The sequence below is a fragment of the Ranitomeya imitator genome, chromosome 4 (assembly GCF_032444005.1).
Source record: "Ranitomeya imitator isolate aRanImi1 chromosome 4, aRanImi1.pri, whole genome shotgun sequence".
Classification (NCBI taxonomy): domain Eukaryota; kingdom Metazoa; phylum Chordata; class Amphibia; order Anura; family Dendrobatidae; genus Ranitomeya; species Ranitomeya imitator.
This window is the reverse complement of record NC_091285.1, coordinates 244,337,479-244,352,872: the sequence shown is the minus strand read 5'-3', so window position 1 is coordinate 244,352,872 and position 15,394 is coordinate 244,337,479. Positions and strand designations below refer to the sequence as shown.

The following is a 15,394-nucleotide window of genomic DNA, read 5'->3' as shown; positions in this document are numbered from 1 at the left end:
GGTCACCAAGTTAGGACCTTGTAAATCAAATCTTTAATGACTTATTTTCGGTTGACAAGCAAGCACAGTAGTGTTAGAGACTCAAAAGCGATTTCCTTCTCCTCCGTGACCATTACTCTTTCAGGTCTAAAGCAAAAATAGTCACAGAGGTAAAAAGATGTGTAGTGTGTGCAGCACAATTACCAGGAGTACTATTTTATACCCACTGATTGGCACTTTAGGGGGCCATTTGTGATCACAGCCTCCATACTCTACAGGAAAGCAATATATGTTTTTTTCTGACAAGCATTATAATTATAAAATGCAGCAGGTAAAAAAAGCTAGGGAATAAAAGTGTGAAAGCTTTAACCATTTTTACATGTTTCCAGCAAAAGGGGAGGAAAATATTAAATCAGAAACTAAGAAATAGTAGGTACAATATTAGATATAATATTGCGTAGCAAAAAGAAGAAAGGAATTAAAGGGGGTTTCCCACTAAATACATTTCGCAGCTTTCCACAGAATCCTACAGATCCTTAGAATCGGGATTCCAAAGTATCTTTGAGAATATGTGAATATAGTGTTGGTGTTACTTTTTTACAAAAATTTTGCTTTAGCCCTAAATTTTTTACTTTCACAAGGATAATAGGAGAAAATGGATGCCAAATTTTGTTGTGCAATTTCTCCTGAGTACACAGATACCTCATATGTAGGGGAAAATTACTATTTGGGCACACGTCAGGGCTCGGAAGTGAAGCAGCACTGCTGGAATCGATAGCGGACGCCATGTCGCGTTTGGAGACTCCCTGATCTGCGTAAACATTTGACGTCCATCACAAGTTACCCCATTTTTGAAACTACACTACATCAAAGATTTTATTCAGGTGTAAAGTGAGCATTTTTAAAGGGAACCTGTCACCCCCAAAATGAAAGATGAGCTAAGCCCACCGACATCAGGGGCTTATCTACAGCATTCAGGAATGCTGTAGATAAGCCCCTGATGTATCCTGAAAGATGAGAAAAAGAGGTTATCTTATACTCACCCAGGGGCGGTCCCGCTGCGGTGGGCCTCGCGGTCCGGTCCGGGGCCTCCCATCTTCTTACGATCACGTCCTCTTCATGTCTTCACGCCGCAGCTCCAGCGCAGGCATACGTTGTCTGCCCTGTTGAGGGCAGAGCAAAGTACTGCAATGCGCAGGTGCCGGGAAAGGTCAGAGAGGCCCGGCGCCTGCGCACTGCAGTACTTTGATCTGCCCTCAACAGGGCAGGCAAAGTATGCCTGTGCCGGAGCCGCAGCGTGAAGGCAAGAAGAGAACGTCATCCTATGAAGATGGGAGGCCCCGGACCGCGATGCCCATCGGCCCGGACCGCAGCGGGAACGTCCCTGGGTGAGTATAATCTAACCTCTTTTTCTCATCTTTCAGGATACATCGGGGACTTATCTACAGCATTCCAGAAAGCTGTAGATATGCCGCTGATGCCGGTGGGCTTAGCTCAACTTCCATTTTGGGGGTGACAGGTTCTCTTTAACCCAAAGGTTCTGCACACAACTTGATAACTTTAGATTGTCATATTGAATATGTTGTCATTAGAGTTGGATGCAAGTGCTCGCTACTTGAATTTGCATCGGGGTGCTCCTGTATGCAGCATGTATCGCGAGTGCTCTAGCGATCCTAATGCAATCTTGAGTGGCGAGCACTTGTGCTTAACACTAGTCGTCATATCGGCATTATTTTTTTTTTCACTTTTGAAATTACTCTAACCCCAACCCTAATCCCAACCCTAACCCTAATAGCAAAGAATGAAAGAAATAAAAATTATAAAATAAAAAATGTAATCTAACTAAGAGGATGACACAGGGAGGGATCACATACTAATTATCGACTTTTGATCAGTGCGATAGGGTCTATCACAGTGATCAAAATTAACCAATAGGAATAATCCCTGCTGTTGCCGGGTGCCGCCCAGAAAATCTCAGTGGGCGCACTGTGCATGTGCCCGCCATTTTTTTTTAGCAAGGGGAGGTAGGGAGATGGAGCTGAAGGACTGGGGATGCCACAGGTACCAGTTATGGGGCTTGGGAACCTAATTTCTCTCTCCTGACAAGTACAGTGGGGCAAAAAAGTATTTAGTCAGTCAGCAATAGTGCAAGTTCCACCACTTAAAAATATGAGAGGCGTCTGTAATTTACATCATAGGTAGACCTCAACTATGGGAGACAAACTGAGAAAAAAAAATCCAGAAAATCACATTGTGTGTTTTTTTAACAATTTATTTGCATATTATGGTGGAAAATAAGTATTTGGTCAGAAACAAAATTTCATCTCAATACTTTGTAATATATCCTTTGTTGGCAATGACAGAGGTCAAACGTTTTCTGTAAGTCTTCACAAGGTTGCCACACACTGTTGTTGGTATGTTGGCCCATTCCTCCATGCAGATCTCCTCTAGAGCAGTGATGTTTTTGGCTTTTTGCTTGGCAACACGGACTTTCAACTCCCTCCAAAGGTTTTCTATAGGGTTGAGATCTGGAGACTGGCTAGGCCACTCCAGGACCTTGAAATGCTTCTTACGAAGCCACTCCTTCGTTGCCCTGGCGGTGTGCTTTGGATCATTGTCATGTTGAAAGACCCAGCCACGTTTCATCTTCAATGCCCTTGCTGATGGAAGGAGGTTTGCACTCAAAATCTCACGATACATGGCCCCATTCATTCTTTCATGTACCCGAATCAGTCGTCCTGGCCCCTTTGCAGAGAAACAGCCCCAAAGCATGATGTTTCCATCACCATGCTTTACAGTAGGTAGGGTGTTTGATGGATGCAACTCAGTATTCTTTTTCCTCCAAACACGACAAGTTGTGTTTCTACCAAACAGTTCCAGTTTGGTTTCATCAGACCATAGGACATTCTCCCAAAACTCCTCTGGATCATCGAAATGCTCTCTAGCAAATGTCAGACGGGCCCGGACATGTACTGGCTTAAGCAGTGGGACACGTCTGGCTCTGCAGGATCTGAGTCCATGGTGGCGTAGTGTGTTACTTATGGTAGGCCTTGTTACATTGGTCCCAGCTCTCTGCAGTTCATTCACTAGGTCCCCCCGCATGGTTCTGGGATTTTTGCTCACCGTTCTTGTGATCATTCTGACCCCACGGGGTGGGATTTTGCGTGGAGCCCCAGATCGAGAGAGATTATCAGTGGTCTTGTATGTCTTCCAGTTTCTAATTATTGCTCCCACTGTTGATTTCTCCACTCCAAGCTGGTTGGCTATTGCAGATTCAGTCTTCCCAGCCTGGTGCAGGGCTACAATTTTGTTTCTGGTGTCCTTTGACAGCTCTTTGGTCTTCACCAAAGTGGAGTTTGGAGTCAGACTGTTTGAGGGTGTGCACAGGTGTCTTTTTATACTGATAACAAGTTTAAACAGGTGCCATTACTACAGGTAATGAGTGGAGGAAAGAGGAGACTCTTAAAGAAGAAGTTACAGGTCTGTGAGAGCCAGAAATCTTGATTGTTTGTTTCTGACCAAATACTTATTTTCCACCATAATATGCAAATAAATTGTTAAAAAAACAGACAATGTGATTTTCTGGATTTTTTTTTCTCAGTTTGTCTCCCATAGTTGAGGTCTACCTATGATGTAAATTACAGACGCCTCTCATATTTTTAAGTGGTGGAACTTGCACTATTGCTGACTGACTAAATACTTTTTTGCCCCACTGTATATCATGTCAGAAATGAAAGAAAGGTTTTTAATACCAAGCACACTTTTTTTTGGATGATTGCATTTATTAATTGAATAACAGCGACCCCGTGATTAGGAACCGGAAAAAACGGCCCTGATCATGTTCTACAGGGTCTCAGCTACACTCCCAGAGATTTTCCAACGCCTGGGGTGCTATAACCTTATTTCCGATCGTCATTTTAAAACAGCAATAACAGGGAATAAGGCCCCTTAACGGTCGACTTTTTAATGCGGATTGGCGGTCATTAAAGGGTTAAAGCAAAGTTTTTTAAATTCAGTGCTGGAGTGGCTCTTTAAATTTAAGTCCCCTGCCTACGTCATATACTCTCACTCTGAGATTTTCACCTTTTTTCGGCATGGCTCCTGTTATGATCCGGTGGTCTAGGAGCAACATGGAGCGAGCTCTGAAGGAAGTGGTAACTTTACTGACCGCAGTCCCTAAGCTCAACACAACACTAGAAGTAGCCGTGGAATGCTCCTAACTCTCCCTAGGCATCTCGTCACAGCCTAAGAGCTAACTACCCCTAAAGACAGAAGCAGGAAAACTATCTTGCCTCAGAGAAAATCCCCAAAGGATAGGTTAGCCCCCCACAAATAATGACTGTGAGTGGAGAGGGAAAAGACATACACAGAATGAAACCAGGATGAGCACAGGAGGCCAGTCTAGCTTGATAGATAGGACAGGATGGAATACTGTGCGGTCAGTATAAAACACTACAAAAATCCACGCAGAGTTTACAAAAAAATCTCCACACCTGACTAAAGGTGTGGAGGGTAAATCTGCTTCCCAGAGCTTCCAGCAAGACAGAATTAATTCATACTGATAATGCTGGACAAACATAGATAGCACTGAACGGATAAGTCCACAATCTGTGAACAGAAAAGCGCAAGCAAAAACTTAGCTTTGCTGAACTGGTCAGGATAACAGGGAAATCCAAAGAGATGTGAATCCAACCAGGAACCATTTACAAGTGGCACTGGCTGAAGAAAGAGCCAGGCCTAAATAGCCGAGCAAAAGAGACGATAAGTGGAGGCAGCTGATGACAGCTAACCCCCAGGAGCAGCCATACCACTTGAAACCACAAGAGGGAGCCCAAGAGTAGAACTCACAAAAGTGCCACTTACAACCACCGGAGGGAGCCCAAGAGCGAAATTCACAACAGTACCCCCCCTTGAGGAGGGGTCACCGAACCCTCACCAGAGCCCCCAGGCCGATCAGGACGAGCCAAATGAAAAGCACGAACCAAATCGGTGGCATGGACATCGGAGGCAACAACCCAAGAATTATCCTCCTGGCCATAACCCTTCCACTTGACAAGATACTGAAGCCTCCGCCTCGAAAAACGAGAATCCAAAATCTTCTCAACCTCATATTCCAACTCTCCTTCAACCAACACCGGGGCAGGAGGGTCAACCGAGGGAACAACGGGCACCACATATCTCCGCAACAAAGATCTATGGAAAACATTATGAATGGCAAAAGAGGCTGGAAGAGCCAAACGAAAAGACACCGGATTAATAATTTCAGAAATTTTATAAGGACCAATAAACCGAGGCTTAAACTTAGGGGAAGAAACCTTCATAGGAACATGACGAGAAGACAACCAAACCAAATCCCCCACACGAAGCCGGGGACCAACACACCGACGGCGGTTAGCAAAACGTTGAGCCCTTTCCTGAGACAACGTCAAATTGTCTACCACATGAGTCCAAATCTGCTGCAGCCTGTCCACCACAGAATCAACACCAGGACAATCAGAAGGCTCAACCTGCCCAGAAGAAAAACGAGGATGAAAACCAAAATTACAAAAGAAAGGTGAAACCAAAGTAGCCAAACTAGCCTGATTATTAAGGGCAAACTCGGCCAATGGCAAGAAAGACACCCAATCATCCTGATCAGCAGACACAAAGCATCTCAAATAGGTCTCCAAGGTCTGATTAGTTCGCTCAGTTTGGCCATTAGTCTGAGGATGAAACGCCGAAGAAAAAGACAAATCAATGCCCATCCTAGCACAAAAGGCCCGCCAAAATCTAGAGACAAACTGAGAACCTCTGTCAGACACAATATTCTCCGGAATGCCATGCAAACGAACCACATGCTGAAAAAATAATGGAACCAGATCTGAGGAGGAAGGCAACTTAGGCAAAGGTACCAGATGGACCATTTTAGAGAACCGGTCACAAACAACCCAGATACCAGACATCTTCTGGGAAACAGGAAGATCCAAAATAAAATCCATGGAAATATGCGTCCAGGGCCTCTCAGGGACCGGCAAAGGCAAAAGCAACCCACTAGCGCGGGAACAGCAAGGCTTGGCCCGGGCGCAAGTCCCACAGGACTGCACAAAAGCACGCACATCGCGCGACAAGGAAGGCCACCAAAAGGACCTAGCAACCAAATCTCTGGTACCTAAAATCCCAGGATGACCAGCCAACACTGAATAATTAACGTCAGAAATTACCTTACTAGTCCATCTATCAGGAACAACCAGCTTCCCCACTGGACAGCGGTCAGGCCTATCAGCCTGAAATTCCTGAAGCACCCGCCGCAAATCAGGGGAGATAGCAGAAAGAATCACCCCCTCCTTAAGAATGCCAACCGGCTCAAGGACTCCAGGAGAATCAGGCGAAAAACTCCTAGAGAGGGCATCAGCCTTAACATTCTTAGATCCCGGAAGATACGAGACCACAAAATTAAAACGGGAGAAAAACAGGGACCATCGAGCCTGTTTAGGATTCAGCCGCTTGGCCGACTCGAGGTAAATCAGATTCTTATGATCGGTCAGGACCACAACGCGGTGTTTAGCTCCTGAAAGGCCTCAACAGCCTCAGAGGACCAATTTGTCACATCAGCGCCTTTCTTCGTTAAATCAGTAAGGGGCTTAACCACACTGGAAAAGTTGGCAATGAAACGGCGATAGAAATTAGCAAAGCCCAAAAATTTTTGAAGGCCCTTCACAGATGTGGGTTGGATCCAGTCATGAATAGCTTGGACCTTAACAGGATCCATTTCTATAGACGAGGGAGAAAAAATAAAACCCAAAAAAGAGACCTTCTGAACTCCGAATAGGCACTTAGACCCCTTCACAAACAAAGCATTATCACGAAGGATCCGGAACACCATCCTGACCTGCTTCACATGAGACTCCCAATCATCGGAAAAAATCAAAATATCATCCAAATATACGACCATGAATTTATCAAGATAATTGCGGAAAATATCATGCATGAAACACTGGAACACAGATGGAGCATTAGCGAGCCCAAATGGCATCACAAGGTATTCAAAATGGCCTTCTGGCGTATTAAATGCAGTTTTCCATTCGTCACCCTGTTTAATACGAACAAGATTATATGCCTCTCGGAGGTCAATCTTAGTAAGCCCCCTTAATCTGAGCAAACAAATCAGTAAGCAAAGGCAAGGGGTATTGGAATTTGACCGTGATCTTATTAAGAAGACGATAATTAATACAGGGTCTCAAGGAGCCATCCTTCTTGGCAACAAAAAAGAAACCCGCTCCCAATGGTGACGAGGAGGGCCGAATATGCCCCTTTTCCAAAGACTCCTTGACATAACTCCGCATGGCGGCATGCTCTGGCACAGACAGATTGAAAAGTCGGCCCTTAGGGAACTTGCAACCAGGAATCAAGTTAATAGCATAATCACAGTCCCTGTGCGGAGGAAGGGAACTGGACTTGGGCTCATCAAATACATCCTGGAAATCCGACAAAAACTCAAGGACCTCAGAAGAGGGGGAAGACAAAATTGACATCACAGGAATGTCACTATGTACCCCTTGACAACCCCAACTAGTCACCGACATAGTTTTCCAATCCAGCACCGGATTATGTTCCTGTAACCATGGAAACCCAGTACAACAACATCATGCAGGTTATGCAACACCAGAAAACGGCAATCTTCCTGATGTGCAGGAGCCATGTACATAGTCATCTGTGTCCAGTACTGAGGTTTATCCTTGGCCAAGGGTGTAGCATCAATACCCCTCAAAGGAATAGGGCTCTGCAAAGGCTGCAAGGAAAAACCACAGCGCCTGGCGAATTCTAAGTCTATTAAGTTCAGGGCAGCGCCTGAATCCACAAACGCCATGACAGAAAAGGACGACAACGAGCAAATCAGGGTCACAGATAAGAGAAATTTAGGCTGTATAGTACTAATGGTAACAGACCTAGCGACTCTCTTAGTACGCTTAGGGCAATCAGAGATAACATGAGCCGAATCACCACAGTAAAAACACAGCCTATTCTGACGTCTGAATTCCTGCCGTCCTGTTCTAGTCAAAATCCTATCACATTGCATAGGTTCTGGACTGCTCAGAGGATACTGCCATATGGTGCACAGCTTTGCGCTCGCGCAGACGCCGATCAATCTGAATGGCTAGAGACATAGATTCGCTCAAACCGGCAGGCGTAGGAAAGCCCACCATAACATCTTTAAGGGCTTCAGAAAGACCTTTTCTGAAAATAGCAGCCAGAGCCTCTTCATTCCATTTAGTGAGCACAGACCATTTTCTAAATTTCTGGCAGTATAACTCTGCCGCTTCCTGACCTTGACACAAGGCCAACAGGGTTTTTTCGGCATGATCCACAGAATTAGGTTCGTCATACAATAATCCGAGCGCTTGAAAAAATGCATCAACATTCAATAATGCCGGATCCCCTGTTTCAAGAGAAAAAGCCCAGTCTTGAGGGTCACCACGCAGCAAGGATATGATGATTTTTACTTGCTGAATGGGATCACCAGAAGAACGGGGTTTCAAAGCAAAAAACAATCTGCAGTTATTTTTAAAGTTCAAAAACTTGGATCTGTTCCCAAAAAACAAATCAGGAGTAGGAATTCTAGGCTCTAAAGCCGGATTCTGGACAACATAGTCCTGGATACTCTGTACTCTTGCAGCAAGTTGATCCACACGAGAAAACAAACCCTGAACATCCATGCCAAAGCATATATCCTGAACCACCCAGATATCAAGAGGGAAAAAAAGAAAAATCAGAGCACAGAAAAAAAAATGGTTCAGAACTTTCTTTTCCTTCTTTTGAGATGCATTTAATTCACTTTTGGCCACTTGTACTGTTATTATGCGGTGGTCTAGGAGCAACATGGAGCGAGCTCTGAAGGAAGTGGTAACTGTACTGACCGCAGTCCCTAAGCTCAACACAACACTAGAAGTAGCCGTGGAATGCTCCTAACTCTCCCTAGGCATCTCGTCACAGCCTAAGAGCTAACTACCCCTAAAGTCAGAAGCAGGAAAACTATCTTGCCTCAGAGAAAATCCCCAAAGGATAGATTAGCCCCCCACAAATAATGACTGTGAGTGGAGAGGGAAAAGACATACACAGAATGAAACCAGGATGAGCACAGGGGGCCAGTCTAGCTTGATAGATAGGACAGGATGGAATACTGTGCGGTCAGTACAAAACACTACAAAAATCCACGCAGAGTTTACAAAAAATATCCACACCTGACTAAAGGTGTGGAGGGTAAATCTGCTTCCCAGAGCTTCCAGCAAGACAGAATTAATTCATACTGATAACGCTGGACAAACATAGAAAGCACTGAACGGATAAGTCCACAATCCGTGAACAGAAAAGCGCAGGCAAAAACTTAGCTTTGCTGAACTGGTCAGGATAACAGGGAAATCCAAAGAGATGTGAATCCAACCAGGAACCATTTACAAGTGGCACTGGCTGAAGAAAGAGCCAGGCCTAAATAGCCGAGCAGAAGAGACGATAAGTGGAGGCAGCTGATGACAGCTAACTCCAAGGAGCAGCCATACCACTTGAAACCACAAGAGGGAGCCCAAGAGCAGAACTCACAAAAGTGCCACTTACAACCACCGGAGGGAGCCCAAGAGCGGAATTCACAACAGGCTCCTGTCCCACGGCTCCATTTTGTAAGTGCAGTTTCCGACTGGTCTGAAGTCAGAAGCTACATGACAAGCTTCCATAGACTTGTGTTGAAAAGTGACTTCCGTGCCGCTCCATGAAACACTGGAGCAGCTGGCAGGTCACTTTTCACTGGAGACCAACAGGAGTGTCCTGGAAAATGATGAAAGCGGCGGCAGGTAAGTATGAGCCAGGGGGCGGGGGATTCACATTTAAAGCATCACTGGAGTGGTGCTTTAAACAAGCACTAGCATCAAAATGTTTATCCTATTAATACACACAAAAAAAACACATAGTAAAATAATATGAGGAAGTAAGTTAAAAATGTATTTATTTTACTCACTTATATAGCGCCATTAATTCCACACCACTTTACAGTCATTATCGGAACTGTCCCCATTGGAGTTCACAATCCCTATCAGTATGTTTTTGGAGTGCGAGAGGAAACCGGAGTACCCGGAGGAAACCCACGCAAACACGGGGAGAACACACAAACTCCTTTCAGATGTTGTCCTTGGTGGGATTTGATCCCAGGACCTCAGCGCTGCAAGGCTGCAGTTCTAACCACTGAGCCTAGACATAAATGATAGTAACATAGTATCTGAAGGTGAGTAAGTAATAATAAAAAATTGATAAAGATAATAAACATTATGAATAAAAAAGATAAAAATAAACTTTGAAGACTGCTTGGAAAATCTGGAAATAAAAACATGAATAAAATGATTTAATAAGGTGTTAAGGTGAAAGGTTGAAAATGAAAACACTGTTAGCACTGTTTTCATATTTTATCTTAATGTAGTAATAATGATAATTAACATTTACATGGTGCTCTTCAATAATGAGCAATTCTCATTCCTTAGTGATTTTGACCCACTGCATTACTGTATTATTTATCATTTATTTTCATCTCTGCTGCCTAGCCCATGTTATTGATCATGTCTTGTGCCATTGTATGTTATTTTAGCTAATGTTAAATGGAATCCGTCACGCCCTTTACTTATATGACCTATTAATATGGGCATACATGTGATGCAGGTCACTGGAGCGGAAGTCGCTGGCGCCTGCACAGAAGATCCCTGATAGCACTGCCCATAGAAGGGAGGATGAGGTATGTATTTCTGAGGGAGTGCAAGGCGCAGGCGCGGGATTCCAAGGCCATACCTGACGTGCATGGGAGGGGGTAGTATTTTAATGAGGACAGGGGGGAGGGATTTCTTCCAGGCACCGCATGCTCTGGAGCCTGGAAGAAATCGTTATCATAAAGACAGAATATAACATTTCTATACAACAAGACCATTAATAAGAGGCATACAGATAGGACTAGTGTAACATTTCCATTACTTGTATGCCCATATTAATAGGTTATATACGTCCTAGGGGGTGACAGATTTCCTTTAATAAATACTGTGATAAAGTCTCTGGTAAAGTACAGGATGGGAAATACAGTGTCTTGCAAAAGTATTCGGCCCCCTGGAACTTTTCAACCTTTTCCCACATACCGTGCTTCAAACATAAAGATACCAAATGTAAATTTTTGTTGAAGAATCAACAAGTGGAACACAGATGTGAATCCAACCAGGAACCATTTACAAGTGGCACTGGCTGAAGAAAGAGCCAGGCCTAAATAGCCGAGCAGAAGAGACGATAAGTGGAGGCAGCTGATGACAGCTAACTCCAAGGAGCAGCCATACCACTTGAAACCACAAGAGGGAGCCCAAGAGCAGAACTCACAAAAGTGCCACTTACAACCACCAGAGGGAGCCCAAGAGCGGAATTCACAACAGGCTCCTGTCCCACGGCTCCATTTTGTAAGTGCAGTTTCCGACTGGTCGGAAGTCAGAAGCTACATGACAAGCTTCCATAGACTTGTGTTGAAAAGTGACCTCCGTGCCGCTCCATGAAACACTGGAGCAGCTGGCAGGTCACTTTTCACTGGAGACCAACAGGAGTGTCCTGGAAAATGATGAAAGCGGCGGCAGGTAAGTATGAGACACGGGGCGGGGGATTCACATTTAAAGCATCACTGGAGTGGTGCTTTAAAGAAGCACTAGCATCAAAATTTTTATCCTATTAATATATTGCAGTCATCATATTATATAGCTCTTTGTACTTACAATTGCTTATTTTGCCTTTCTACCCAGCTAGTTACTATAATCTGGAATTGCTTGCCTGAGGAGGTGGTGATGGCGAACTCAGTCGAGGGGTTCAAGAGAGGCCTGGATGTCTTCCTGGAGCAGAACAATATTGTATCATACAATTATTAGGTTCTGTAGAAGGACGTAGATCTGGGGATTTATTATGATGGAATATAGGCTGAACTGGATGGACAAATGTCTTTTTTCGGCCTTACTAACTATGCTACTGTGTTACTATAATTCTTCTTTTTTCCATTAGTTCTATGATATCACATGATTAAATAATGATCAGCTGAATCCTTCTAATCTGTATGTAGAAACATGAGGTTTATGACCGACAACATGGAGGGGTCGTGTGCCTGTCTTTGATGCGGACTCCCCACACTTGATGGCTTACTTAATCAGCCACCAAGTGCCATGAACAGCCGTGTGTGGATCCAAGAATCACATGCAAATGTTAACCAGTTAAACATGCGCAGACAGGAAGTACGTCATTGATCCCACTCAACATTGCCCAGATCACATGATCACGGGGTGCCAATGGGTTGTCATGACAGCCGGGATCTGCTGAAGACTCCCTTGACTGTCATCACAATCTTTCCTGTGAATGCCTGCCCGTGGCCGGCGTTGATAGGTCATGATTTTTCTATTCATGGCTGTGCTGAATCAATGCTTTGTATAGCACAAGAGATCGGAGACTCTCAGCTTCAGGTCTCCTAACGGGACTATTAAATACAGTGAAAAGTAAAAAAATAGATATTAAAAAAATTAAAGAAACACAAAAGTTCAAACCACCTCCATTTTGCCTTATTAATCATAAAACATTTAAAAAAATAAACATATTTGTTATCACCATGTTCATAAATGTCTGATCTATCCAATATAAAATAAATTAATCTGACCAGTTAAAAGCATAACAAGAAAAATAATCAAAACCTCAGAATTTCGTTTTTCTTGGACGTCGCAACATTGCAATAAAAGGCAATAACATGCAATCCAATCATTGTATTTTCCCTAAAATGGAATCAGTACAAGTGTCAGCTCAGAGCTAAAAAATAGGCTCTCAACCAGCCCTAGAACTTGAAAAATGAGAACGTTATTGTTTGTGGAAATTGCAGCAAAAGCAATTTTTGTTGTGGGCGGGGACACATTTCAGAATTTTTTTCACCACTTAAATAAAAAGTTAAACTATACATATTTGGTATCTGCGTACTCGCACTGACCTGGTGAAACACATTGCCGGGTAAGTTTTACCATATACTGTATTAAACATGGTAAATAAAAAAAAGAAATTGTGGAATTGCACTTTTTTTTGCGGTTTCACTTTTTATTTTTACCAGGATACTATGCAGCTTCAAGCATCATATGGAAACTAATAAGAACAGTGAAAAGTAAAAAAAAAAAAAGTTTTAAAGGATATGAAAAAATAAAAAAACATAAAAGTTCAAATCACCCCTCTTTTCACCTATTAAAAATAAAGATAATAAGCCAATAACAAATACAATGTTTGGTGTCGCGATTATCAAAATATAAAAATAATTAACCCGATCAGTAAACACTGTAAATGAAAAAAAATTAAAGAACACCAAAATTACTTTTTTTGTTGCTGCAATGCTACAAAAAATGCTATAGCAAGCGATCAAAAATATCATATTCATCCCAAAATGGTATCAATAAAATCATTGTCTCACCTTGCAAAAAAATAAGCTATTACCCAGCTCCATCGCCAAAAAGATGAAAACGTTCCAGGTCACATTCCCCCCAATTTTTTTCTTGTTGCAAGCTTCATATTTTTTTTTACCACTTAAATAATAAAACAAAATTGACATTTGGTACTCCCGTAATCGTACTGATGAACAGAATCATATTCCTAGCTCATTCCTACTGCAAAATGTACACAATTAGCAAAAAAAACAATGTCAGAATTGTGTAATTTTTACAATTTCTCCTCACTTAGATTTTTTTTTCCTATTTTCCAGTACTCTATTTGGCAGAATGAATGGTGTCATTCAAAAGTACAACTTGTCCCACAAAAAAACAAGCCCTCATATGGCTGTATGGCTGGAAAAATTAAAGTGTTGGAAGAAGAAGAGAAAGAAGGGGAGGCAAAAACTAAAATGAAAAATAGAAAATTGCCCTGGGCGAAGGGGTCAATATTGACCCTTTAAACAATCATGCCACATTACTTGGGGTGCAGTTTGACTTTTAGGATTGCTGTTCCCAACAGTTGGCTTTAGAGACCCTGCTCTCTTCCTCTGTAAAGAGGCTATTTACATATCCATTTTACTGTGGCATTTTAAAAACCTTTGTAGTCCAAAAACATAGTGTTTTGTGAAATAGTATTGTTCTGTGAAATAATTACGGTAACAGGGGATATGATTTATTTTTTTCTTTTCTTTTGCAGAAGACAATGGATCCAAAGGTGAAAGTGATGCTCCAGTTCAACTTGCCCCTCAAGATCTTACACTACCAAAATTAAAGGTCTGGTGCATGATCACGATGTTCTGAGCATTTAGTCAACACTGAGTATACTACACTGTCAGTTAGGCTTTTTTGGAGTCCCTTATACTGTATATCCATGGTAATTTTGCTGTACATTGCCACCCATGAGCAAGTTCAAAATTCCCTTATAGGAACGAGAGTTTTCATCTTAAAGGGACACTGTCACCTGGATTTGGAGGGAACAATCTTCAGCCATGGAGGCGGGGTTTTTGGGTTTTTGATTCACCCTTTCCTGCGCAAGGCAATCTTGCCTTGTGCAGGCGTGTACTATTGAGGACAGAGAATGAACTTCAATCCAATATTGCAGCCAGCATGCAGCCAGCGGGTAAGGAAAGGGTGAATCAAAAACCCCGCCTCCATGGCTGAAGATTGTTCCCTCCAAATCCAGGTGACAGTGTCCCTTTAACCCTGCTGTTCTGTTGGTCAAAAATGACCGACTTTGAACTTCAATATTCTTTAAAATATTCAAGATGCGGCTCTGAAACCCGTGGCCGACCGACCCATCCTCATTTAAGTCAATCAACCACAAGTTTCAGAACCGCATCTTGAACACCCCAAAAAATACCAAAGTTCAAAATAGGTCTCCCCAGACCGAACAGAACAGCAGGGTTAAGGTCTGGAATTAATATTGTGACTTATCAGAAGGTACAGAGTCTGCCTGATCAGGGGTGTCAGGGTTAACATTTGTTTGTTAATCGTTATGCGGGCAGTGTTAACGGCTTGCCAATTACCGGATGACTGGTAAATTCTCGTTCATCTGGTGAAAGGATTTTTAAGCCTGCTTAAAAATAGTCCTTCTCAGCAGCACATCGTCCTGTGTAAACAGTACGTGTGCTGCCGAGAACAATGACAGTCTAAATGCAGAGAACAAGAAAATATACCCTAATAAAAGCAAAGAAGCAACAGCGTTCAATAATTGAATATATTTATTAACATAATTAGCTAAAAGAACATACTGTAATACAAGACATGATTAAAAAAACGAGCTGGGCAGCAATGAGGAAAGTACCGTAAATGATAAATAATACAAGAATTGTGTGTGAGTAATGCAACGGATCAAAATCACCCAGGAATGAGCATTATTAATTGTGAGAGCACCATGTAAATTATAACAATTCATATTAATAATAAATTAA

The 15,394-nt window shown here is 42.7% G+C and overlaps 1 protein-coding gene across 6 annotated transcripts in view; it reads left to right on the top strand.

Moving 5' to 3' along the window:
- CFAP54 (cilia and flagella associated protein 54) overlaps window positions 1-15,394 on the top strand; it is a 752,512-nt gene that overhangs the window by 598,744 nt on the left and 138,374 nt on the right. For all 6 annotated transcript variants that reach the window (XM_069764454.1, XM_069764457.1, XM_069764455.1 and 3 more), the window contains one exon: window positions 14,161-14,237. In XM_069764454.1, coding sequence (XP_069620555.1) covers window positions 14,161-14,237 — 77 coding nt within the window. The remainder of the gene's footprint in view (window positions 1-14,160; window positions 14,238-15,394) is intronic.